Consider the following 26,340-nt stretch of genomic DNA (forward strand, 5'->3'; position numbering starts at 1 on the left):
CCTGTGTGGTACCAAGTATGTTCCGGTGACATCGCCCTTACCCACAAAAAACACTATTTTAGCAAACTCAAATGGTAGTCTGCGGGAACTAGCTTTACCACCTAAGAAAGATAAATCTCAAGCTACAGTCCCCCCCCAGGGTTACAAGACTTAAAGGAAGCATGATGGGGAAAATGACTCTGAGAATCAATTAAAAATTCAAAAACTGTGCGCTAGCCCCACATTACCCCCCAATAACCCCACTGTACCTGAGGCGGATGTGGGAAAACCAGAAGACCCAGTATCGTCCCCCCAACTGGCTTTACTGTCTCAGTTTGAGCAAATGCTATCATCTATCGTATCACCTTTGATAATAAAAATTAATAATTTGGGGGATAGGCTGACAAGCATCGAGGAAGTCATTGAAGCGAACTCCTCACCTACTAACAATATGGTAACATCTAATTGCCCTAACCCACCTATTGCCCCCGTAAAGTCTAAATTAACCAAGACACGTAAGAATGTTCAAACTCAAACTTTTACCTCTAATGTACCCACCTCAACAGGTCCTATAGATGCCCCTAAACCTGCGTTAATAAATCTCACGGCTCCCAGAACAGACCCAAAAAAAGCGGCCCGCATACACTTACCACCAGAAGCCGCCCCTTTTGTGTCTGTTCTTTCAGGGATACCTCCACTTACTTGTGGGAAACACGAATCACAACAGGACCTACTCAACAAGGTCATATTCTGGTTAAAAAATAACAGACCCCTGCCACCCGATCAAGATGGTGGAATCCTGAGCGTCAGAAGGGTGGGGTGGCTAGGCTCATTACCCAAAGACATCCCTGGGGACCTGGTGTTAATCAAATTTAGGAACAGGAATGTTGCCCCCCATTTACGATCTTGCCAGCGCAAAAAAGGTGACGGCCCCATATGCATTTGGGATTTATATGATTTCTACCCGAGCTCCCCACACAACCCTTTAGTAAGACCAACAGTTGAGCACAATTATTTGTTGGGTAGGGGATCCTGTGTATCAAAACGCCAGTAGCCTTTTAGCTCCTAACAGACTTGAATCTATGCTCAAAATTGTATCTTTTAAGAATCCCCTATAAGAGACCATCCATATGTACTAGCACAGGTCGTATTTGCAGTACATAATTAATAAGGAAGCTATTGACACAGGGCGGCCATACGTTCTTTATCAAACCATGACCTACATCTTGGAACTGTTTGCATGTCCCATGTCCCTTTCCGTTTTAGATTTTTACACTTTTAAAGGGAATGTTTTACAATGATTAGCCGATTCGTCATATTGGTTTAATCCTTTTTTAACAGATGTCATTTAATATGTAATGAAATATTACGCTGTATATTTATGTATTGTTGTTGCTTATATGATTTTATATCTAAAATCGAATAAAGCTAATCTGAGGAGTGAGGAGAGAATGTCGATAAGGTCTCTGCTGATCCTGCACTCAATAAACTTAAAGCTCTACCAACCAAGCTGTCATGTGGTATTTTATAAGAACCTCACATTTGGCAACGAGCGATGTGCTGGCCGGCTCACCATCCTATTCTGGATTTATTTATCAAAAAGAAAAACGTTTCTACGTTTATCCAGCTTGAGCGGAGACCTCAACACTGCTTCTATAGCCCTGTTTTGCTCAATGAGGGTCAAGACTTTGACATATCGGCAGCATCGTTTTGGAGTATTGCCTCTTATCCTGAATTTACAGTATTTGCTGCCATTTGTGGGATTTCATGTTGGTCTTACGAGAGTGTGAACCCTCTTGTGAGCCCTGCTGACAGTTGTGTAACTTGCAGATTTTGCTTCGAAAGACACACTCCTCAGGAAGACGCGCTATCCTGGAATGTTGTGGTGCAAATATTGCAAGAAATCACTGTGACGTGCACATTGCTGCTGGTGTTAACATTTGTCTGGCAACAAGAAAGTTCTTGAAGTCGGCGTCTTTACTTGCATGCCTTTGTTGGTATTTGCCTGGCAGCCACAGGAAGGTCATAGAAGCCTTCCTTTATGTGTCGTCTTTTCCAGGGTTGCCTAGTAACTAGGCCAGCTTTGAAGCTACGCTGCAGATAGACCTAGAGCTGTTAAGACCGGTTCTTGACAATGCGGCCGGTGGAAGGAAATCTGCTGGCAGCGCCATCCATGCTGGTTCATTTATTTATTTATAAAGTTTTATGTAGCGCGAACATGAACCCGAGGTATATCAGAGCGCTTCACAATTACGGATGGTCAAATAGATATCTAAGGAATCAGTTATAAAGGGTGCAACACATCATCACAGTAGTTGGGGGGGGGGAAATCAGGACTGGGAGGGGAAGAAAAGATTAGGTAAGTGGATATAATACATCAGTACAATGGATGAGGGTGTAAGTCCAGTATCTTCAGGCAAATGAGCAGAGTCCACTTAGGGTATGAACATGCACATAAGGAATCAGCAAGATTCTGAGGAGAGTCTGCAAACTTCAGGAGGGAGAGAGTCCCAGATCCGTGGAGCGGAGCAGGAGAAAACTCTTTGACAAGTTCTCTTTTTTCGAAGTAACTGTGGTTTCAAAAGGAAGGTGTTAGCGCTTCTTGAGGATCTACCACATCCAGATAGTTCTAGCTTTTGGCTTAGGTACTTTGAAGTTTTGAAATGGAGAGCTTTATGCGTCAGGCATGTGATCTTTAACTGTATTCTTGCTTCAAAAGGCAGCCAATTTAGAGATTTTAGAACTGGGGAAATGTGTGCAGATCTTTTAGTGCCCGTGGTCAGTCTGGCCGCCACATTCAATACAGCTTTAAGTGGGGCCAAGGAATATTTTGGGAGGCCACATAATGTAGCACTGCCATAACCTAGCCTTGGCAAAACCAGCGCTTGAACAACATGCTTGAAGTCAGTTTGTGGGAGGAAAGGTTTGAGATTACAGAGTAGTCTCAACTGGTGATTCGCTCCCTTGCAAGCCTTACTAATGTGGTTCTTCAAATTTAAGTGTTTGTCCAGGGTGATTCCGAGCAATTTGTCTGAATCAATAATGTCGGGGCAGTTGGAAGCAGTGAGATGGTTCATCCAGAGGTCTACCTGGTTGCTTCAGCATGCCTGCTGTGACATGCTCCTCTTCACCTTTTCTCTCACTGCAAGTTATCTACAGCGTTGGCAGTGACACCTGGCTGGTTCTTGACAATGTGCCCAGCAGAAGGAAATCGGCTGGCAGCGTTATCCATGTAAGTTGCTTCAGCGTATCTGCGGTGACACGCTCACCTTCACTATTTCCCTCACCATAAGTTTTCTGCAGCGCTAGCGGTGATACACTCAGCTTTTCATTGCTCAGCAGGAGTGTCTTTATATGAGAGCAAATCAACGGTGACACACTCACTGTTTCTAATTGTTTTATTCATGTGTGTGCATTTTCACTTTGGAGCGGATCAACTGTGATACACTCACCTTTAAGTTACATAGTTTTGTATTGTAGATGTAATTAACTTTGCATTTCATATGCCTTATTTCTCCTTTTCATTTATGGCAACTCACTTGGTATTCGGGAATATAGCTTGGTATCTAGTCTTGTGATGCCATATTTTTGAGTGGTGTAGCTGTGTTTGCTTTAAACTTTATGCCGGCTGCCTTGGCTTTGCAGTGCTGTTGTTATCTATCACTGTGGTTGAATATGCAGAATGCTCCATCGCCTACACTTTTTCTTTAATCTCCTGGCAAACTTTCCATTCCTTGGCTAAAGTGGAAGAAAGTATTCAGCCACTATGTTTGTGTATGTGGTACTTCACTCAGTGCTGAGAGGAAAACATATTTGTTGTTGCTTTGTCTTGGTTCGGGGGGACAGGTTGTTTTCGAACATCTTCCTTATCTGTTGGATCAAGATGCTGCAAATTTTAATGAGTATGAGATTGGTCTCAAAACGTTGGACTTGCATTACCTTCCCAAAGTGAATACAGTTCTAGAAAGGTATCACTTTGGGAGGAGAATGCAACGTCAAGGAGAGGCGGTGGAAAAGTATATTACTGTGTTATGCAAGCTAGCTTCTACTTGAAATTTTGGGGTGTCTCTAGAGGAACAGTTTAGAGATCAACTGATGATTGGCTGCGGGTGGACAAAGCCTGGTAAAGCATATGGCAGAAGGACAACCCCTCTCTTCAGGAGGTTTTTACAACGTCCAAAATGCTTGAGCATTCATAGGCATGTGTGGAGGTAATACGCAAAAATGCTGTAGGAGACAAGTGTGAGAAAGTGGATGGTGGCACTGTGAAAGTTATTCAGGAGAAGGTCTCTAAGAATAAGTTGACCGCCAGCATCAAGGCAACCTCAAAACTGTTTCAGGGAAAATGCTTCCAGCGTGGCAATATCGGTCATGTTGCTAACTACAACGACTGTCCAGGTTGGAAAGTTGTGTGTATGAACTGTGGACTCAAGGGACATTTTTTGCCAAGTGCTGTAGATCAGCTAAAGATTCAAAGAAGGTGTGGGAAGTGGAGTTTGAGGAGGTTGATAAAGGGAATGTGGTGGAGAATAACATTCTTCAGGTGAAGGAATCTGTTTGCGATGGACCGTTTGAAGTGGTTTAGGTCAGTGAAAAACCGGTGAAGATGCTGTTTGACTCTGAGGCCAAAATAACACTCATTCCTAAAATCTTTTATGAGAAGTGTCTTCTTGAGAAAGTTAAACTTCTGAAGCCTGATATGAAACCAAAAGGTCATGGTGTGGAACCTATTGACTTGTTATTTTACTTCTGGGGTAGGATCGAATTTCATTAAAGAATTATCCCTGGGAAGATATATATTTCTATAAAGGGAGATTCTCCTATTAGCTCATATCATCAACTGGATCTTTATGTATATTTAGATCATAATGAGAGTCCCTCTGTGTGTGTGTTTCAGAGAAAATGCTTCCAGTGTGGCAATATCGGACATGTTGCTAACTACAACGACTGTCCAGATTGGAATGTCGTGTGTATGAACTGTGGACTCAAAGGACATTTTTGCCAAGTGCTGTAGATCAGCTAAAGATTCAAAGAAGGTTGGGAAGTCGAGTTTGAGGAGGTTAATAAAGGGAATGTGGTGGAGAATAACATTCTTCAGGTGAAGGAATCCGTTTGCGATGGACCGTTTGAAGTGGTTTTGGTCAGTGAAAAACCGGTGAAGATGCTGTTTGACTCTGGAGCCAAAATATCACTCATTCCTAAAATATTTTATGAGAAGTGTCTTCTTGAGAAAGTTACACTTCTGAAGCCTGATATCAAACCAAAAGGTCATGGTGTGGAACCTATTGACTTGTTATGCTACTTCTGGGGTAGGATCGAATTTCATTAAAGAATGATCCCTGGGAAGATATATGTTTCTATAAAGGGAGATTCTCTTATTAGCTCATATCACCAACTGGATCTTTATGTATATTTAGATCATAATGAGAGTCCCTCTGTGTGAATCAGGGAGATGCCATCTGTCATCCCTGTCTATAAGGGGTGTGAGATGTGGATTAAGGAATTTCCTGAGGTCTTTACCAACAAGATGGTCTCTTTAAAAAAATGTTGCCACCTTATAAAGGTGAGACCAAATGTTCCTCTGAAAGTTGCTGAAGTCAGGAGTGGGGCACTGCTTCTGAAAGAAAGTATGAAGTCTGAATTTAACAAACTTATTGAAAGTGGCATTATGCAGGAGATGGAGGCAAAGGATTGGTTGTCTCCAGTGGTTTTTGCTCCCAAAGTCAATGGTGAGGCTAGGCTCTGTGTGGACTAGAGGGAGCTTAATAAAATGGTGGTTGTAGACCATTATCCAATCCTTAACATATGTGAGATATTATGTTCCCTGGATAGTGCAAAACATTGCTCGTCTTTATATCTAACATCAGCCTACCACCATATAAAGTTACATCCCCATTCTCAAGAGCTAACAGCATTTATTATGCCCTTTGGTACCTTCAAGTTCCTGAGAATGCCCTTTGGGCTGATTATTGCTGCCTATGTGTGTCAGAGAGTGATGGAGCGTATTGTTTCGGGGATTGAAGGTGTCAAGGTGTATCAGGATGATGTTCTGGTGTTTGGTGTGGTTGGTGTGGTGGCCTTGCAGGAGTTTGAATTTATCGTGTCATATTTGCTGGTTGCCAACAATGTTTTGGTGGACTGTCTGTCCAGAATGGGTGATGTGGAATGTGAAAGCCCAGAGGATGGAGATTGGTTTGGTGGAGAAGACTTGGATGAAGGTGTCAATGTGTGTTTAATCTCTGAGGGGATTGTTTTTGAGGAAGATTGGAGAAATGTCTTGAATGACGATGAAGTAATGCAGAAGGTTGTGAAGATGGTCTTCGCTGGGCAGTGTGATACAAAAGAGTATGATGATGAGGTGAAGGGTTTTTGGCAAGTCAAAGACGAATTGGCGGTAGTGGATGGTCTGCTCAAGAGAGGCACCAAATGGGTCCCCCAGTCAAATTGCATGAAAAGTTGCTTGATCATGCTCATACCAGTCACATGGGCATTGCCAAAACTAAAGAAAGGGTCAGAGAAGGGTATTGGTGGCTGGAAATGGACGTAGTCATTGAGAGGATGGTGAGGAGCTGCATGGTACTGAAGTGTAGGACGCCACCCATGGTGTTGATGGAGCAGGCGAGTGGTCCTGGACATCGTGGGCCCTATGAAGATTAAGCGGTATAATCAGTATGTGTTGGTGTGTGTGGACATGTTTTCATGCTGGCCAGAGATCAAGATTGTGAGTTTGTGGGAGTCATGTGTTTCTATTGATTTTTTGGAAGAACTATTTGGAAGAGAGGTCTTTCCTGTAGCTTTACTCTCTGGCAATGGGGTTCAATTCACCTCTGCTTTCATGGGGGAGTTTCTGAAAAAAAGAGGGATAAAACATAAGAAGGCTGCGCTATATCACATAGAAAATAATGGTGTGGTTGAAAGAATTATCAAGGTTTTGAAGGAGACACTGCAGCAAGCTGTAGTGTCTGAGGTGAATTGGGATGCTGCGATAAAGAAAAAGTTGCTTGAGTATTGCTTCACCCAATATTCCTCTACAGGTGTTTCCCCCTTTCAGTTGTTTAAGGGTAGAGTGGCCATTACAGAAGTGACTCAAATGTGGGATTCTGAGAAATAGAAGGTGGTGTATGATCAGTTAGGAAATATGGATGGGAGGAGAGACAAGGAAAGGGAGAAGATGCTGAAGAGGAAGAAAATGTATGAGGTGAGAAAGGCTCCCAAGGACATGGTAGTACATGTGGGGGACTAGATAAAGATAATATCTCTGAAGACAAATGGTTGATCTAAGTTTGGTCAACCTTTTAAGGTAATCAAAGTGTTCAAGAATGTTATAAAAACAAATGATCACAGAATGTGGAACCTCAACAGGGTGGCAAAATCTTGTTCACGTTTGGAAGATACGATGATTCTTGATAATGAACAAAGTGAACACAAAGGTGTCTGTAAACCACAACGCATGAGGAAAATGCCTCTCTGCTTACGCAATTATGTTAAGTAAATGTGTTTCTTTTGTGTACTTAGTTTTGTGTTTGATGGTTGCTATTTAAGTTGACCATACTTATTGTTTTATTAGATTAATATGAAGATGATGTTTTCTTCTTTTGTTATATTGGGTGAGGGGGATGATGTGGTGTTCTGTATCTAAAGGGTGATGTAGTGATCTAAAATGTAGGTGGTTTCTATGGTGGAACGTATGTTTAAAGCTCAGTCAGTTGCGGGGTTTTGAATGTGGATGAGATCTTTGCTGATCCTTCACATAATAAACGTACAGCTCCACCCAACCAAGCTGTAGTGTGTTATTTTGTGTGCCTATTGGAGAACTCTCTTACAAGGAAAGTAAAATTTAACTTGAAAACAACATCATCTTAGTTTCATAACATCCATGATCTAGGCAGTTGAATTTGCAAAGTTTTCCCTTCAGCTAGGTATTAAGATATTGTTGACTTTTTAAAAATAAATCTGCAAAAAGCAGAGGAGACAGAGGACAGCCCTGTCTCGTCCCTCTAACTACTCTGCGAATGCCGACCTTATTGGCATTTACGATTATTTAAGCCGTAGCTCCCTCATAGAATTTAGAAATTACTGCAATCAGCTCGGTGGGAAATCCTAATTTTGCCAATATATAGTACAGGCTTTCCCAGTACACAAGGTCAAAGCCTTTTCGGCGTCTAATAGCATAATTTGAGTCAGAATTTTATTTTGAGTAAAATAATCCAGGGCCTTAACCCCTTCGAGGCTGATGACGCGCTCAGCTTGTCATGAGTTTTACCTGCCGTGCGCTCATGACGAGCTGAGCTCGTCATGAACCGCGGGGTTTTTAAAACTTCAGCGCGCTGCGGGAAAAACCGCCGTGTGCATGAGGTTAACTAAAACAGTAGTATTAAAAGATCGTTTTCGGCCTGCGACAAATCTGCATTGATCTTTGTGAATAATTGACCCTACGCAGCTAATAGTTTAGCTATGATTTGGAGTCTGTATTCAACAGGCTGATAGGTCTATAAGAACTTATATCCTCCATATCTTTATTCTTTTTAAAAGGTCTGTGTTTTAAGCTTGCACTAAATTTGTTTTTTTATTCTATCGGAATGCCATCTTCTCACATGCTTTACCATTGGCCATAGAATGAACAACCGCTTCAATTTTTTGTAATGTAACAGTAGCAGTTAGTTTTGTATTTTGATTTGGCTGTAATTTTGGAATTTGCAATCCATTAAAAAAGAATTTCATTTCGAACTGTCCACCTCTTGCCTGACTGAATAGATAGATTCATAGTATTTTAAAAACGCATTTTGAATTGGCTCTTCATTTGTGATGCAGGTTTTAGTAATATTATTGGTCAACGCGTGGACTCTGTTCTGGGACTGTTTGTCTTTTATTTGGCAAGCTAAGAATTTACCGGTAAATTCACTCTCTTCATAAACTCTCTGAAGATAGGCGGAGTTGGCTGTATATACTTTAGTAAAATAGTAATCTTGCATGTCCTGACGAGCTGACTCTAAAGCAGATTTATTCTTACTGTTTTATCCCTTAAATATTGCTCATTAGTAGGGTTGGATGGAATTTGCATAGTCGCGCTACGCAAAGCTCCGCAAAATGGTAAAAAATCTCCACGAGCACGCAAAAGTTCTGCGAACACGCGGAATTGCTTGTTCCACCCGTTCACTGTGCTTTTTTACTGTTCGCGAATGCTGTTTGTGTGCTCGGGGAGAAATATCTCACGAACACGCATTTTGAAAGCGCAAACAAGCAAAAAATTCAGAGAAGAAGCAGATCGCGGAAATTTTGTCAATTACGCCTTCTTTGCGGAACGCGTAATTTCCCAAATTCCACGAGTGAAACGGAATTTACAGCCCAGGTCTACTCATTAGTATGCCTAACTTTGCGTTCAAGGTGTTTCCTCTCTGTGAGTGCGTCTATTTGAGATCTGTTTAGATGATATAACTCCTCGAATTGAGGCTTTAAAGGCCTCCCAGACATTCTTTATCAAGGCTGTATCCCTATTTATCTGAAACAAACTTTCAATCTTTCACTGAATTTCCTTGCAACAATCTTTATCTTCTAGCTGTATTCTATCAAATGTCCATTTAGGGGTATTTGTGTCCCTCCTGATTCCAGATGATTCAAATTTTACTAAAGCAGAGGGTCAGTGGTAATCAACAGACGATGCCAGAACCTACTAGAACACTGGGGGGCCCTCTGAGATAAGAGCTGAAGATGTAAATATTAATATGGAAGTAAGGGCCCCCCAGAAATCATCTATGGTGGAATCCTTCTCTACTCCTACTTGTTGCAAGCAGTACCCGCTGTTCTCCAAGTCTCATTGTGCAATCACAGCCACAGCCACCTCTAGTCAGCCCACAGATTCATCGCTAATGCAGGTCATACTGCCTCCTGCACCTCCACCTCCTCCTGCGCAGTAGCTAGATGAGACGGAAGAGCTAGTAGCTCACTCTCCATCATTAGGTGCTGCCATAAAACAGCAATGGGCAGTCTTTCAGGGTTTCGGAGAATGGGAAAGACTCTGATCCAACAGTGCGAAGTATGTTTGAATTAATTCTTTCAGAAATTAAAGAGTTCCGGGCATTACAAACACAGGAAATTGCTTTACAGCATGCTAGGTTATCACAAATTGAGGACTCAATGTGTAAAATTCCAGAACACCTAATTGAAGTAGAAGACTGTGTATCTAATCCTGAAGACAAAGCATTGACTTTTGAACATGAAATATCTCAAATTAAACAAAATACAGAGGTTCTTGAGTCTAAATTGCAGAACATGGAAAACTACAACAGAAGATCTAATCTACGGTTAGTAGGCGTTCCGGAGGCAATCGAAGGAATTCAGGTGCAAGAATCGGTTGGGTCATTATTGAAGAAAGCAATCCCCGAATTAGAAGGCAATTTAACCATCACTAGAGCCTATAGAGTCCCTTTCCAGCGCCCAATGAATGCAAAATACCCTTGCACCATCTTAATAAACCTTGCAGACTTTCGAGTAAAGGAGAAGACTCTTCCTAAGGCCATTGAGAAAAGAACATTGTCAACACAAGAAGTGGCACGTTTTAAAATCTTTTCAGACATGCCCACTGTGGCAGCAAAGAGGCGCCGAGAATTTGTGAGAATGATTGACTCTTTTAAATCAAAGGGATAACAGGCAACCATTGTTCAACAATCGAAGCTCAAGGTCTTAGCAAATGGCAAGTTTTATTTGCTGGACAGTGTGGTTAAAGCACAAGAACTACTACAGCAGATCTCGAGTCTAGCCTAGTGTAATGAGAATGTATGATATTTAACCAATGTTAGGCTTGAAGTATGAAGAATTATAAGGCCTCTTTAGGTCTCGCCTATGCAGCGCGCATGCGCTGCTTAGGAGAGAGACCTAATGCCATCGGCACAGCTTTGGGGGCAAAAACGTGCACGCTTTGCATTGCTTGCAATGGCAACGCGTGCACGTCTGGCGATTCCCTTGCTGGAGCATGCGACGCCATATGGTGGCGCCATATGGTCGCAATCATCGCGCCTTGCTGCACGCTCCCTCAAGGGAATCGTGCAGGCCCCCTCCCCCTACTGCCGCGCACTTGTGCTGGCTTTCTGTTGCGATGTTAGCCCAGATTTTCCAGCCAGCTTCTCACCAGCCGCAATTTCTCTCTTGGGCCCTTGGTCATCTGCCGTAAATTGCGTGTAAAAGTGTCACATAAATATGAATGTGTTTTTTTACTCAGCGCTAGTTATAAATTTGTTCAAACACTTGTTTTTTGTTGCTTTCACATTGTGTGACTTAATGTACAGCCCTATTACGGTATGATTTTGAGCGTGATGTGACAGTGCAGTACTAGTGTTTATTTCAAATTATATGATGGAGGAAGCATTACAATGCCCTCACGTTTCATGACTTAGTGGGGGGATGGTTCTCAAGAAACTTAGAAGCGGCAAACTCATAGTTTTAGTCTTGATAGATTTTTCACTCGCCTCGTTTGATGTGGACTTCTATTTCCTCCCACAATGTTAATTCTTTGTTTTGAAAAACAAGTAGATTATCTGAAACAGAAACGCAACTTTGTTTTAGTTCAAACGCTCTGGAATAACATTCAAGCATTATTGTGTGCATATAAAGTTTCATAAAGTTAAACTTGCTTTCGGCAGCGAAGCTCAATAAGTTGTACAGATATTGTACAAATAAAAGGTGTAGCAGGTATTTTGATAGCAGGTGAGGCTGGGCGACGACCTTAATGCACACTCCCTTTCCGGATATTTCATAGGCCTCCTACGTTTTTGTTAGCAGCTGTGCCGCATGTGCACGTGCCCGTGGAGACAGTGACGTGCCAGTACCTGGATGTGCTGCGTGGATGTTGGGCTTCATGTGATGGCGTAAGAAGAGGTCGTAGGGAGTTCTGACAGGGCGACATGGCGTCACGACCCCATCAGCCTTCACAGAGTACAGATTGAGAGACTGCTGGCAGCACCGGGCCTTGTAGTTGTTTACTGCGTTCATTCAGAATTTTTCGTCATCCAAGGCAAGTTTCCAAATATGATTTTACAGACAGCTTGAAATAGTTATTTGGCCAGCAAAAAAATTACTGTGTCTGCAAACCCACAATTGACTTTATTTTTAATCGCAAACCGGCACTATAATTCACCATAATGTATGCTTGTTTCGTGGGGCACAAATAGAGCCTTCATCCTTAAGTAAAAGGCATTGATGTGAAAAGAGTACGCAGGCATGATTTATTTATCATGCTGTGACGCTCTTGCTTGCTTTGTTTGCCAGAGTTGCACGACCTGAAGCTTTTAAGAATTTTGGGCACATGTTTGTTAAGTTGTTTTCCTATCTTGTTGTAAATTCGACCCTAAGGTGCTGTATTTTTATTTCAGTCTTTTTGCCAAAATTCGTGGCAATATTCTTGTGCATAGTTTAAAAATGTTCTTGAAAATTGTTAGAAAAGATTGGTAGCATGCATGTATGGTAAAGAACAGTGTCTCCCGAAGGCGTGCTCGATTCGTTATTAATAGAGTGACCTCCAAGCAGTTCACTTCGCAGAAGAATCTTCATTGTACAGAGAAGCGTTTTTTTCTTTCAAACTTGTTTTTTTTAACATAGCATATCTACTCACAGCTTTGTGATTAATACCTGTGAGGGGCAGCAGTGTAGGCTTTACTGCACAATGCAAAAAATATGTCCCAGTCTTATTCTGCCAGCAGACCCCACCGTCCTCACTCTTAAAACAAATAATTGTAATCACAGATGCAGTTTGTGTGTCACGTGGCCAGCCTCCTTTCATAGCAGAGGCTGGCAGGCCTTTAGACAAAGCTGCGGATTTCAAAACAGGCTTGTGCTCTTGGAAGGCGTATAGGATCTGGGCAGTTAGTGACATATTAGGATGAATGGTGAATAGGAATATTTTGTATGATGGCGGGATCCTCTCAGGTCAGTAAGGTTGGCGCAACACCAGTCACACATCAGGCCGTCAAAGATGTGTTAGAGACATTTTCTGAACCAAACTGGTGTCTTGAACCACAGTACGATCTAGAACATAGGCCACCTTCCTATGGGTTTAGTTTTAACTGTTGTTCAAAAAACAACTTGTGGTTTGTACATACAAAACAAACCTGAACAACAGATTCTTAAATCACGTTTTCGTTGATCCTTTTATGCTAAATGTATTTAGGGGATGCTGGGAGAATGATTTTGGGATCATAGCTCAGTGATTTGGGTTGTTTCTGCTGGGAACTGAGAGTGAATTGCAGGTTCTCATACTGTAAAGTTGATACAGGCTTTCGTCTTTCTGAGATTGATAAGACGAGTCCCATTTTCTATTGAGTGATAGTAACTGTACATACAAAAGTTCCTCACAAAGCACTATAGAAAAAATAAATTATTATTGCTTGAATTCACCACTGGTTCCTCAGCCATGTCAGTTGCTGGTGTTAGCTGAATACTGGGTTGAAAAAACATTGGTTTCCACTCATGGTGCTCTTTGGGCAGCATGTTGAATGTCTGCAATTGTGGTAGCATCTGTACAGAGTTGAAATGTGCTTTTTAAATTAGAATAATATCTGTCAAAGGGAAGATAAAGATGTAGCAATGTCATAAATTCTTACTTAGGTAAATTGGATAAATATAACCGTAAATTTGTATTACAAATGTAAGCTGGGCTTAAAGCCCTATGACGTGCACACTAATGTATTTTTGATGAGTGCACTGTGATTGCATAGCAGCAATATAGCCCCATTTAATGTAAGCTTTTAGTCCTGACTTAGAAGCCAATAGTATATTGCAGTCTAGGTCCTGGTGTTTTTTATTCCCCATTACTACAAGTCCAACGAACCAAAATACAGTTTAAGCAGCATTCATGATGGGTTACGGAATCCTTCTTCCACTGCTCAGGGTTTAAGAGCAGAACAGTCTACAGTAGACCAGTCTTTTATCCTATGCCTCCTGCAGTATACAAACGCCAGGAACAAAGGCAAAGATATACCTGTTGCCTTCTTGTAGTTCAAGGCAGTCTTCGATTGGGTCGAAAGGAAGTATCTGTGAGAAGTTAAAGAGAGAGTGTTGTGCTTTATATTATCTCCTTGCTTCCTGCTCAGTCAGTATGTATGTGATGTCAGTATAGAATGTTGAATGATAGATGACAGAGTGAATAGAATGTTAGTGTGCCTGGTGTGGATGTGGAATGACAGTTGATGAGAGAGGGCTGAGCAGTGACCATCCTGTTCCTGGTGGGGTTTTCCTCATGTACATCTTACTTGAAATAAAGAGCTTCAAGAATCTACCTGACCATTTATCTTTCATTCACTACATTTTGGCGACGATTGAAGAACTCACAGCGTGCTACATCCTATTTACAAGGTACCTTCAAGCAATACTACCCTAAAGAGAAGAATTCAATTAAGGTAAAAGACTTTTACACTTCTAAATTTTGTTACGCTACCTGGCACTTCGAAACCCCACCAGTGACCCCACAATCGGTCGCCCTAAACTTTATTACAAGTGCCAGATCTAGCTCTAAGTCAAAAAACCAATTGTCTGACCTTTCAATTCAAATACTGTTAAGAAGAATGCCTAACAAGTAAATTTCACAAGGCTAAATTAAAGTCAAGTACTGTTAAGACACTCAGAGACTCACTTCCTGCCAAGAAGAAAGGAAAAATGAATAACTTTCTTTTAAAATTCAGATGTGAAGAAGTCTGAGAGGAAGAAATTGTGTCCTATAAGGAAAGTACAATTTACTGTAAACCTTTGACCTAACAAGTAAATTTCACAAAGCGGTCAAGATTATTTACACAGCTAATAACAGCTAACTGGACTATTTCAAAATAATACTTTAACAAAAACTTACAGTATCTTTAACTGAAAACGAGTGTTTTACTTAGATAAAACCAGTAACGTGAAAGAACTGATTTGCTAAAGAAAGCTTATAATTTATTTGGCAAAATACGTTTCTGAGACATTTAAAACGTCGTGTGAAACAAACTACCTGCTGTTGACATTGAGACCAACTGCCTATTGGAGCCCGTTTACAGTTGATGAGGAGTTCCTTTCTCATCGCTTGCCTCTTCATAATGATGACGCATTCGAACCCTGTAGGAGGGTATGGTGATCAGCGTCACGTGAAGGCAAGGATTATAACAGCTGACGTCTTTCCTCTGATACAGCATTACGCTGGTGAGCAACTGCGCTCCGTTAGCCACCCGGAGCAACGTGAGGTACGTGTCACCAGCAACGTAAGAAGCGCGTCTCCATCTTCACCATACCAACACTGACAGTTATTCTTAAACGCTACTATACGCGTAACCATCAGTTGCCTGTAAACCTGAAATACTGTCCTTCCAGTAGAATTGAACTTGCCAATAGAATTAAACTCGGAGGCAGGGTATCGAGCCTCGATATTTAGTCAATTTCAACTGAGCGCAGTGTTAAGTTCTGGAGTGCAAACATTGTCATTTACTTTCAGACGTCATCATTGACAGTGCATAAAAACAGTGTCTGAAACTCTGAAAGAAGCGCGATCTGCAACTCAAGACATTTATTTAAAAGAACACACACTCTGTGCGCATTGAAGGTGAAAGGCAGAACACACAGAGATTACAGAGTAATAGTTTGTTCTGTGACTTCGTGCTATTTGATTGATTTGCTAATGTTTTAGTTAGACTCCTACTGCCATCTTCTGGATTTAAGTGGTAATTATCTTGTCTTCACTCCTTGAATATCCATATTACATAGGGGCTCATTTTCTTACTACTTAAAGGTTATGTTATAGGTATTTCAGCATATTTCAACAATTTAAATAACACTGTAAGCCTTTAGTAACTGATACAGTTATATCACTAAAGCTGCAATGTTTATAATTCATACACCAATTTATTTTGAGCTGCTTTTCTGTTAATAGGGTTGCAGTGAAGTTTATATAATTTATGCAGCTATGTTTAAATAATTTATACTGCTATTTACAAAATTTTATACAAGGTGTTTTTACAACTATTCTTATAAGTATGTATTGCTTCCAATGCTAATTCAGTAATCCAATAGTCCGTATTACGTTTTATACTTCATACAGTATTTCGAGAGTGTGTTACTTTCAATGCTTTTTTACACTAATTCTTATAGGTCTGTTATACGTTCATACTTATTACAGCAATTCAGATATGCCAATGTTTCGTTAGTTTAACAATATTACAATTTTACAGTATTGTTCATTCCCCTGAGATAGGGATATGTTTTATTTACAAGAGTTTATTTTGCTTTACAAGGCCTCTACACAGGGATGAGCGTATCACATTACTTGAATGTTTGAGTGAGTTTATCTCATTACTAGAATAATATTATTTACGAGTTAGTACTTATATATACAGGTCCTTGTAATTTACTTTTATATGACAAGGTTAACATTACAGTTTGATAAGTGTATCTCATCACTTGTATGTTTCGGTGAGTGTATCTCATTACTTGTATGTTTCGGTGAGTAGATCTCATTGCTTGATATCTCATTTCTTGATGCTTTAATTTTACGGGTGAGTGTATCCCGGTAATTGTTATTTATGTGAGGTGTCTCCTTTGTTGAGTACTTGTTGTCACGCATACATTTTTACATTCTAGTTATGGTCAAGTCAAATCTCAGCGCCGGTTCGCTGTTCACTTAAAGGGCTCTTGTTTATCCATCTTTCTTTTGTTGCCAATGATTAAATCTCTTACACATAGGCGAACCTGAGACGTAAGATGCACTTATGTTGTGCGTGTGTTTCTTTTCTTCTTTCTTTTTGCTTGTGACTTTTTGTCTCTTTCTTTGTAGACATTTTCTTGGCACAGGTCTGGTTTTACCTTCCTTTGAGAGAAATGGAGATGGTGTACGTGCCATTAAGTTACTTATAATTCGTAGTACTCTTATGCAGTTGAAAATCAATAACACATACTCAGAAATTTCGAATGAAATAAATGAGAGGTAAAGTGCAATGGGAACTGTCATTGAAGTTCAAATAGCTCTCGAGCTAGCATGCGTGAAAGGAATGGCTTAGAGGAAAGGATATTGACAGCGCACGCATCTCTCTACATTTGAAAATAAACTATTCTCGTTTTGCAAGTTGCGCACACATCTCTCTATATTTGAAAATATAAACTAACCTCCGTGCTAGTCACGTACTGTCTCTGGCACCTGTTAAGCCTTCGGAAAAGTCAGTTACTCTAGGAACTCCTTACCTTACTGTCTTCAGAAGGTTGTGATGAAGCAGTGAAACACTCTGAGGGAGTTGGCGATTGTGCTGCGTGCATCATAGGGAGGCAGTCAGTGATTCTTTCTAGTCATGTCAGCACGTCATCTTTATGCGTGTGGATAACGTCTAGATCAGAGGTCAGAGTTTAACTCTTTGTAAAACATGGACATTACCTGTCTGGAGCTATGAAAAAGAGAATTTCTACAATTTTGGGACCTTCATGAGCAGTTTTCACGTAACAGTGTTTAGAAAAGGAATAGTTTATCTCTTCCACAGAAAAACGAGTCAGTTGAAAAGTGAACGGTATTGATTCACCAAACAAGGTTATGCTACCATCTAATGATTTATTTTGATATTTAAATTTTATTTCTTCATTGACTATCCCAAGGTTTCCTGGAACTTCTACCGTTTTAAACACTGCACTTATTTAAAAACTGTACTGCTTATGATAATTTTTACAATATTGTACTGCTTATATTAATTATCCATGCAGAAATTTGTGTAAGTGAGACTACAGTCATGTTTACATATTTATACAGTGATACATTTATAATGTTCTACATTTATACAGATATTTAAGTTAAGCAGTAGTGTTTGAATAATTTATACAGCAATTCAAATAAGCCTATATTACGTTTTATACTTTATACAGCGATTCAAGTCTGTATTACTTTCAATGCTTGGTACAGCAATTCCACTAAGTATGTATTACTTTTAATGCTTTATACAGTAATGAGTCTGTATTGCCTTTATAATTTAATTAATTGTTGTTATTTACATGGTACGAATTTAGTGATGCAAATTTAGCTTCATATTGGTGTTTCTTGTAATTACTGGTACTTTAAGATTAAGAATATTCTTCGTAAGGTTGTTCAAAGCTGGTATCTATACTTATTCAGTATGGAGTGTGCGCGCGCCCTTCCTACTATTTTTACCCTACCTAATCTTTTCACTTAACTTCAACTGTACCTTCTTTACAGTTAATTTATACATACATTGGTAATATTGCATTTTACAATTTCGATATTCCCAAGGGAAAGGGATGCGTTAAGCTATATTTGTTTAGGTTGCGTTTAGCTATATTTACTTAGGTTGTGTTTACCTATATTTACTTAGTCTATATCATTCTAGTCTTAATTTAAATATGCATATATATTGCTTAGGTTGCGTTTAGCTATATTTACTTAGGTTGTGTTTACCTATATTTACTTAGTCTATATCATTCGGGTCTTAATTTAAATATGCATATATATTGCAAATTTTATCTTTCGCTATGTTTTATATTATTGTGTTTATTTTTCCTTGAAGAAAAGGAGATATGTTGTGCTTTATATTATCTCCTTGCTTCCTGCTCAGTCAGTATGTATGTGATGTCAGTATAGAATGTTGAATGATAGATGACAGAGTGAATAGAATGTTAGTGTGCCTGGTGTGGATGTGGAATGACAGTTGATGAGAGAGGGCTGAGCAGTGACCATCCTGTTCCTGGTGGGGTTTTCCTCATGTACATCTTACTTGAAATAAAGAGCTTCAAGAATCTACCTGACCATTTATCTTTCATTCACTACAGAGAGTTGATTGACATGATCCTTCTGCTTTTTGTCATGAACCTCATTACAACACCAGTCTACAGATTGAGAGTTACAAGGGGAGCTCTCAGTCACCTTGACGTCAATCTGAGATGCAGCACTGTACTGTCTGTATATAAGTACATGCTTGATACAGTCCTGCAAGCTACATCACTTACCATCCACAAGGATGGCCCGCATATACCGTCCTGGAAGCTACACCAATTAGCATCCGTAGGGAGAGTCACATTTTCGTCCGCTCACACTGTCCTGCAAGCTAAAGCCACTTACCATCATTAGTGAGAGTCACACTTCTGTCCGCCCCTACCGTCCTGAAAGTTACATCAATTACCATCCGTACGGATAGACACACTTTCGTCAGCTCATATCATCCTGCAAGCTAAAGCCACTTACCATCTGTAGGGAGAGTCACACTTCTGTCCTTCTGTGCGCGGATACATCTGTATTGCTGTTGAAAACAGGAACCTAGGTTCAAAACAAATGGACACAATCTGTCTTCACAGTAATGGATACAATCTCAGGGTTATAAGTATCCACTTAAAAACACAAATATTGATTTGTTGGGATAGAAAAGAAAAATGCAGGAGCAAAATCTCTACCTGGATAGTCAACGACTAGAGAAATTTCAGTTTTCAAACACTTACTTTGTGCTGAATGCAGTTTTTAAAGGTCATAACCTGCAGCAAAAGTGGTCCTAAAATTGTCTCTCACTTAAGAAAAAGCTCTGTTCAACATCTGGGAGAAGAATTGCAGAGCAAAGTTGGAGTAAAAGCAAAGGTGGAGGCATTGCCTGCCACAGAGCCAAACTGGAGGTGAACACCAGCAAAATCAAATAACAAGCACTGGCATTACCAATAGGTCTTGCTTTTGGGACCTTATAAGTATTTAGTTATGCAGCACATTATCCTTGGTGCAACAACATCAACTGTTGCATGGCTAAACACTTAGAAGGTCCCAAAGGCGAGACCTATTGGCTATGCCAATGCGTTTTCTTCTTCCCACTGATGTGGACATGATATTAATGATTCCACGTAAGAGCACTTAAGTAATCTGGGGGAGGGGGAGCGGGGGCCCCGACTTATCCCAAACCTCCAGTAGAAGGAACGCACAGGAGGGTATCCAGATACATGGCACCCACCAGAGCTCTTTATGGGGCAGGTAGGAGATGTGGGTCATTCTCCCACATACATGGGGAGAGGTGGGGGGGTTCTCGGAGGGGGGTGGTTCACAGATTGAGTAGGGGCAGCATGAAGAAAAGAAAAAGGGGATAGTTCTTCTAAATTTCAATGTGTCCACATGATAGTGGGAAAACAACACAATACAAATAAGTTCTATGAATGTAAAGAGCAGGTTAGTGCTCCAGGCATTACTGCAACATCATTATGCACTGCACTGTCACTTTATCTGGTCTATATCCAAAGACAGCATAAAATAGGTAAGCCTAGTTGTACTGTATTGTCTCTTAGTTGCCCTTTAGTTGGCCCTAGATGCAAAGACACTTTCTCCAAGGGCTGCTATGTTCCCGATAAAGTTTCATAGGATAAAACAGATCTTAATTCTTCGGGAGTTAATATTAATGTTCAATTCAGTTAAGCTCTTTATTTTGACTGTCACTTTAGATATCTCTTACCCCCAGAATCTGTTATGAATTAAATGTTGTATTGTCAGGCGAAAGTTGCCTAAGGAGAGTAAGCGGCAAGACTATTTTATTTCTCCAGGTATCTCTAGTGACTGTCATTATAGTTTTGTATGTGTATCCTATTTATCTCTAACATGTTAATCAACATTTTGGCATGTTTTAAACGGTTTAAAAAAACAAAAACATAGATAAATCTGCAGATACAAGCTAGTTCAAATACTTTTTGTTACTGTCGATGATGTCTTACCAACAGGCAGCTAAAGAATCTGTTAAATTCTCTCTTTTAATGCTAATGGCTAGAATAACTAAATTAAAGCTCGGGCTGTTGAAGATTGGATGACAGGCAACTCTCCAGATATTAGATCGATACAGGTAACCCACTATATTGCTAAGTGGAAACTCTCATTCCACATGCTTCAGCAGTGGGTAGGCAGTAGCCATCTTACATCAGCATGTACGGCTCAAAGAGGGGTAGCAATCTTTTTTAACAAATTTTTCCTTTCCAGACTATATATTCCCAGATTGATAAAGAGGGCAGATGGGGATTAGTAAATGGTTCAATTAATAATAATATCAGGTTGACTATAGACACGATCTATGGCCCAATAGAGGATAACCCTGCATTTCTTTTGGATTTGCATCACTCACTGCCGCTACTTCCCGGAATGATAATTTTAGGTGGGGATTTAATTATCTACAGAATACTGCTCTGGATTTATCTTCCAGGGTTCGAAAATAAAATAAACAGTGTATAGGTGCTGCATTAATCAAATGTATGGAAAATCTAAACCTGATAGACAGCTGGTGGGCAAGATTTTTTTTAAAAAAAGAGTATTTATGCTTTTCAGCAAAATATAACTCGCCTGCCAGACTTGACTCTTTTTTAATCTCAAGGGGGTTAAATCTGGTTAATGGCACCTATATACAAAACAGCTTCTCAGACCATGCTTTAGTATATTGTTGACTTAACACTACTCAATATTCAGTGGAATTCTCCACTGTTCTGTGAATTTCCCTCATATGACAGAATATTCAGCAAAATAGTTTGGGGAGCTGGGGACTGGAAAGGTTTCCAGAAATTGATTCTCACTTTCTTAATCTCCTTAAGCTGGTCCTTTGGATAGTCAGAGACGTGCAAAGTGAGAAGCCTGAGGAATTATGCCATTACACTGAGGTAGAATCTCATTTGAAAACAGTAGGGTTTCTATAAATCCTAGATAAGAAGACTCCCTTCGAAATTCACTTATTTTGTGTAATGGTAAATCTTCCATACAGTTCTACTTTTATGTCCATTCTCTTTCTTTCAATATCTCTCCTCTAGCCTAATTGATTGGGTCTTTCATTTGTTTGCCTTCTCTCCTCCCATTATTCAATTTTACTGACAATGAATTTCTCTTTCTACTGACATTCATTTCTTCTTCTCTTGACTTTGTTTTTTACAGTTTCCTAATCGGTGAGGATGGGAACGTGTATGAGGGCCGTGGCTGGCATATCAAAGGAGCACACACCCTGCACTATAACAAGGACAGCTACGGTATCTGCTTCTTGGGCACATTCACAGGTTAGCCTATAACAGTCATCCATTACACGAAAAAACTCCATGAAGTCTCTCATCACTAGATTGTATCACCGAGGAATTTGGAGAATCATGTAACGTTATAAGCTTCAGCATGTTTTTTTTAAATATTTTCTTTTCAATGGCCTAGTCAGATTAATGTATTTTGTATTTTACAAATTTAGAGTGACAAGTATGACAAAACCAGATCAACTAACGGTTATTGAATGAATACTCTAACTTTGGAATATCATAGATATATAGAGTAACATCAAGTGAAAGTGTACTTGCAAAGGAGGGGAATAGCTATGTTTTCACTCTGGGAGTCTTCAGAACAAATTCCAACTTAAAACATACACTGAAAACTACTAAACAATTGACGGAGAGCAACATTCTCTACTTACCATATTTTAGAGTTTAACAGTGTATCCTTATTAGATCTTTAAAGTGGATTCATCCTTACAGAAATGATTCTAACCTCCTTTTCTTCCTGTGATAATGCAGTCTTGATTGCAGAATAGTCATCTGCAGGGCAGCACGAGTTTTGATGGCTGTTATGCAGCTTGGAAAGAAGCCAAAAATGGGAGAATAGGTTCTCAAGACTAAAGGCCAGATGTACAACCCTAAATTGTGGTCGCAAATGGCCAATCGCTCCGTTTGCAACCTCAATTTAGGACGTGGCCATGTACAAACCTCAGTTTGCATATCAATAAATTATACCGATTCGCAAAAAGAGGTTTGTGACTTGCTATACCAAAGGGGCTTGCTAAGGGCATCCCTTCCTAATAGTGACTCACATTTATATGTATGAATGTTTTGCAACCGCAATTGCGGTTGCAAAACACTCGCAATTTACCACCTACTTCAAGTAGGTGGTAAACCATTCGCAAACAGGAAGGGGTCCTCAGTGGATCCCTTCCCCTTTGTGAATGGGTCAAAAAATGAAACTGAAAAGTTACATTTTTCTCATTTTTAAATACATCCTGTTTCATTTAAAGAAAACTGGCTGCATTAAAAAAAACTGCTTTATTTAAAAGCAGTCACAGACATGGTGATCTGCTTTCCCCAGCAGGCTACCATCCCTGTGAGTGCTAGCCATTTCTAATGGGGTCGCAAATTATGCCTGCCTCATTAATATTAATGAGGCGTGCAATTTGTGACCCCATTAGGAATTAGAAAGTGTCTGAAACACTGTTGCACATCCCAATTTGCGAGTCGCAAGTTGCGTGACACAAATGCGATGCAATTTGCGAGTTCCAAATTGGTGAGTCGTACATCTGGCCCTAAATGAATTGTCTAACTTGGAGCTCAAGAAGCTAACTCCCATGGTCATGGTTGAAGGCTTCACTGCCTTGTTTAAACATAAACCTGATTAACTGAATGACCCAGGACCTTTCTTTATGCTCTCAGCTTAGGCTCTAGCCGTCATCTCCCCAATGAGGTAGACAATCAAACCCTTTCTTGAAGTCTTGAGGTCATGTGCTCCTCCTATATAAAAATAAGGCACAGTAATACCACTTCTGAAGAAAGGAAAACCTATAGCGGAGTGATCTGCAGAACTAGTGGCCTCTTACACTTCTTCTGGTCACAACTAAAATGATGGAGCAATATCTAGCATACTGGCTCTCCAGCCTGTTGTAATCAGCAGGTTGCATGTATTGGTCTTAGGCAGGTTTCTGCCCTAGGCACAATACTAAGTCAGTCATATTTGCTATGCATGTGCTGTTGCGATACACAAGAGAGAAAGGTTTCCCACAGGCGTCCTCATTGATCTCTTAATATAAATATATATATATATATATATATATATATATTCACTGAAAAAAACCATAGGTTTCAGGAGTTATATAGTTAGGAATTAACTTTTAAAAAAACCTTTGAAATTCACTCAAAAAACTATAAGTTTTAGTGGTGTTATAGTTAGCTGGACATTTTACTCATACAAAACCATTGAAATTGCTCCTATATAGTTAGTTGTACTAACTATATTTCGCGCACCCGCAATCCACTGCTGATGATGTCACATATTAGATCATTCATGACATGGTCAGTGACATCACTGATGACATCTCAAATGACATCACTGATGACATCACTGATGACATCATCCAGTGAATGTGGTTTGCTTCGTTATTTAAATAGGCATTATATATATAGCAATTTGCATTGAAGAATGAGGGGATATATATAAATAAATATTTGGATGGAGGATTTAGTAGCAGTGTAATTAACTGTTTACTTGACCAATTTATAATGTCTCACTAAATATAGTGGATAGTGACTAAACTGTGTGAATATCTGTATCACTTTGTCAGTTGTTGTGTAAACTGATTCTACAGTTGGTTACTAGCTATGTGAAAGTCTATATTAGTTATTGATTAGTTAACTGAGTATTTGTATGGGAGTGTGAAAGTGTGTGTGGTTCGGTGGGGGGGGTGTGACTGTCCAAAGATGTGTGAATAGTTGATTCAGTAGATATATGAAGTTAAAACTACATCTTCTAACAGTTGTTTGGGTGAGTGAATATCTTTATGGCTGTGGTGATGAGCAAATATATTTCTCAATGGTACAGGTCCAACAAACTAGAAAAATAAAAGGCAGTGTATGTGTCAGTTGTTGTATATAAATAAGTATACATAAGACACAATGATTGTGTGAGTGACTGTATGGATAACTGTATACTTGTAATAATGATTTTATAATTCACTAAGTATGACTTACTATCTAAATGAATAGAAGAAGTGGTGTTTGTATAAGTGTTTTGCTAAGTAAATATGTAAGTATGATCCATTGTTTGCATAAGTGAGTAGGATGACTTCATATGTGAATAGGATGCGTGCTGTTGTTTAATGTCGACATAGATGTATAAGTATTTTTGATAGTGTTCTATTGTTCATTGACAGCATGTATGAGTGAATCCATAGGTAAGTGATTAGATGTGTGTATACATCTATGAATCACTGAGTGGATTTTTAGATACTTGTTTTGCTGTGACAATGGATTTAAATATGATACTCTGTATTTTACAAAGAGTGATGAAAAATTGTAATAGTGTATGAAAAGGTGTATGTGATTGTCACGTGGATGATGTCATCAGTGATGTCATCAGTGATGTCATTTGAGATGTCATCAGTGATGTCACTGACCATGTCCTGAATGATCTAATATGTGACATCATCAGCAGTGGATTGCGGGTGCGCGAAATATAGTTAGTACAACTAACTATATAGGAGCAATTTCAATAGTTTTGTATGAGTAAAATGTCCAGCTAACTATAACACCACTAAAACTTATAGTTTTTTTAGTGAATTTCAAAGGTTTTTTTAAAAGCTAATTCCTAACTATATAACTCCTGAAACCTATGGTTTTTTCATTGAATTTGTAAGGTTTTTTAAATGCTAATTCTATTAGCGGATAACGTTTTTATATATTAAAACGTTTTTTAAATCTCAAATGCCTGCTTTGCTAACAGAGTTTTTAAGCACAGGCTCTTTTGTCTCTGGTGGCCATCTTGGGAGACTGCATATCAGAATTCTTTTAATGAAATATAAGAGGATTTGAGAAGTAACTCAAAATGTGCCCTAATTTTTCTTTCTTCAGCACTAATCATAATTTCTATGGCAAAATGAACCCCCTCATTTTGTTCCTTTGCAAATTAAATGTTTTAAGTGTTAACACTTTATTCCAATCAAGATGACTTCAGGTGTGCCATACTTTTGTCATAAGTAAGACTGTTAGTGCTCTAGTTGTTCTTTAGAACACTCTGGGACATTCTGTCATTGGGCTATAGTTGGGCTACATCTGGCTGATATTTGGGCTACATTTGTTTTTTTTTGTCTCTGGTGGCCATCTTTGGGCTACATTGGGCTACATTGGGCTACATTTGGGCTCTAACATATATATAGCCCAATGTAGCCCAATATATATTTTTTCAAAGTTAATTTTCGTAAAAAGCACTGGAGCACATATCTTGAGACATAGCAAAGGCATATCGGGCTACCAGTCCCTACAATTTTGCCAAGTTTGGTGGAAAACCATTCAGCCGTTCGGGCTAAAAGTGAGTCCAACCGCCCTATGGAAATTAACATGGGGAAAACATGTTTTGGGACCCCCCTTTTATCTCGGCCCCCGCTTGACGAATCCCCCTCAAACTTTCAGGGAAGGAGCGGAGCGCCGCGAGGCAAAGTTAGGGAAAATTTCAGGAAGATTCCTCAACCGGCGCCAAAGTTATTCCCAATAGAATGTTGTGATTTCCCTATGGAAAACAATCCTAACTATATATACCTACTGGCTATCGCCAGTAGGTAATATATATATATATATATATATATATATAGCTTCCACTCCCATAAAGATTCACAGGGAAAGAACGCCACA

The 26,340-nt window shown here is 39.6% G+C and overlaps 1 protein-coding gene across 1 annotated transcript in view; it reads left to right on the top strand.

Annotated features, from left to right (window-relative positions):
- The window catches only part of LOC144781895 (peptidoglycan recognition protein 1-like), a 180,107-nt gene that overhangs the window by 76,005 nt on the left and 77,762 nt on the right, over positions 1–26,340 (top strand). Inside the window, exon 3 of the mRNA XM_078660967.1 lies at positions 21,851–21,969. Coding sequence (XP_078517093.1) covers positions 21,851–21,969 — 119 coding nt within the window. The remainder of the gene's footprint in view (positions 1–21,850; positions 21,970–26,340) is intronic.

Source organism: Lissotriton helveticus, chromosome 9 (assembly GCF_964261635.1).
Source record: "Lissotriton helveticus chromosome 9, aLisHel1.1, whole genome shotgun sequence".
In the NCBI taxonomy this organism is placed as follows: domain Eukaryota; kingdom Metazoa; phylum Chordata; class Amphibia; order Caudata; family Salamandridae; genus Lissotriton; species Lissotriton helveticus.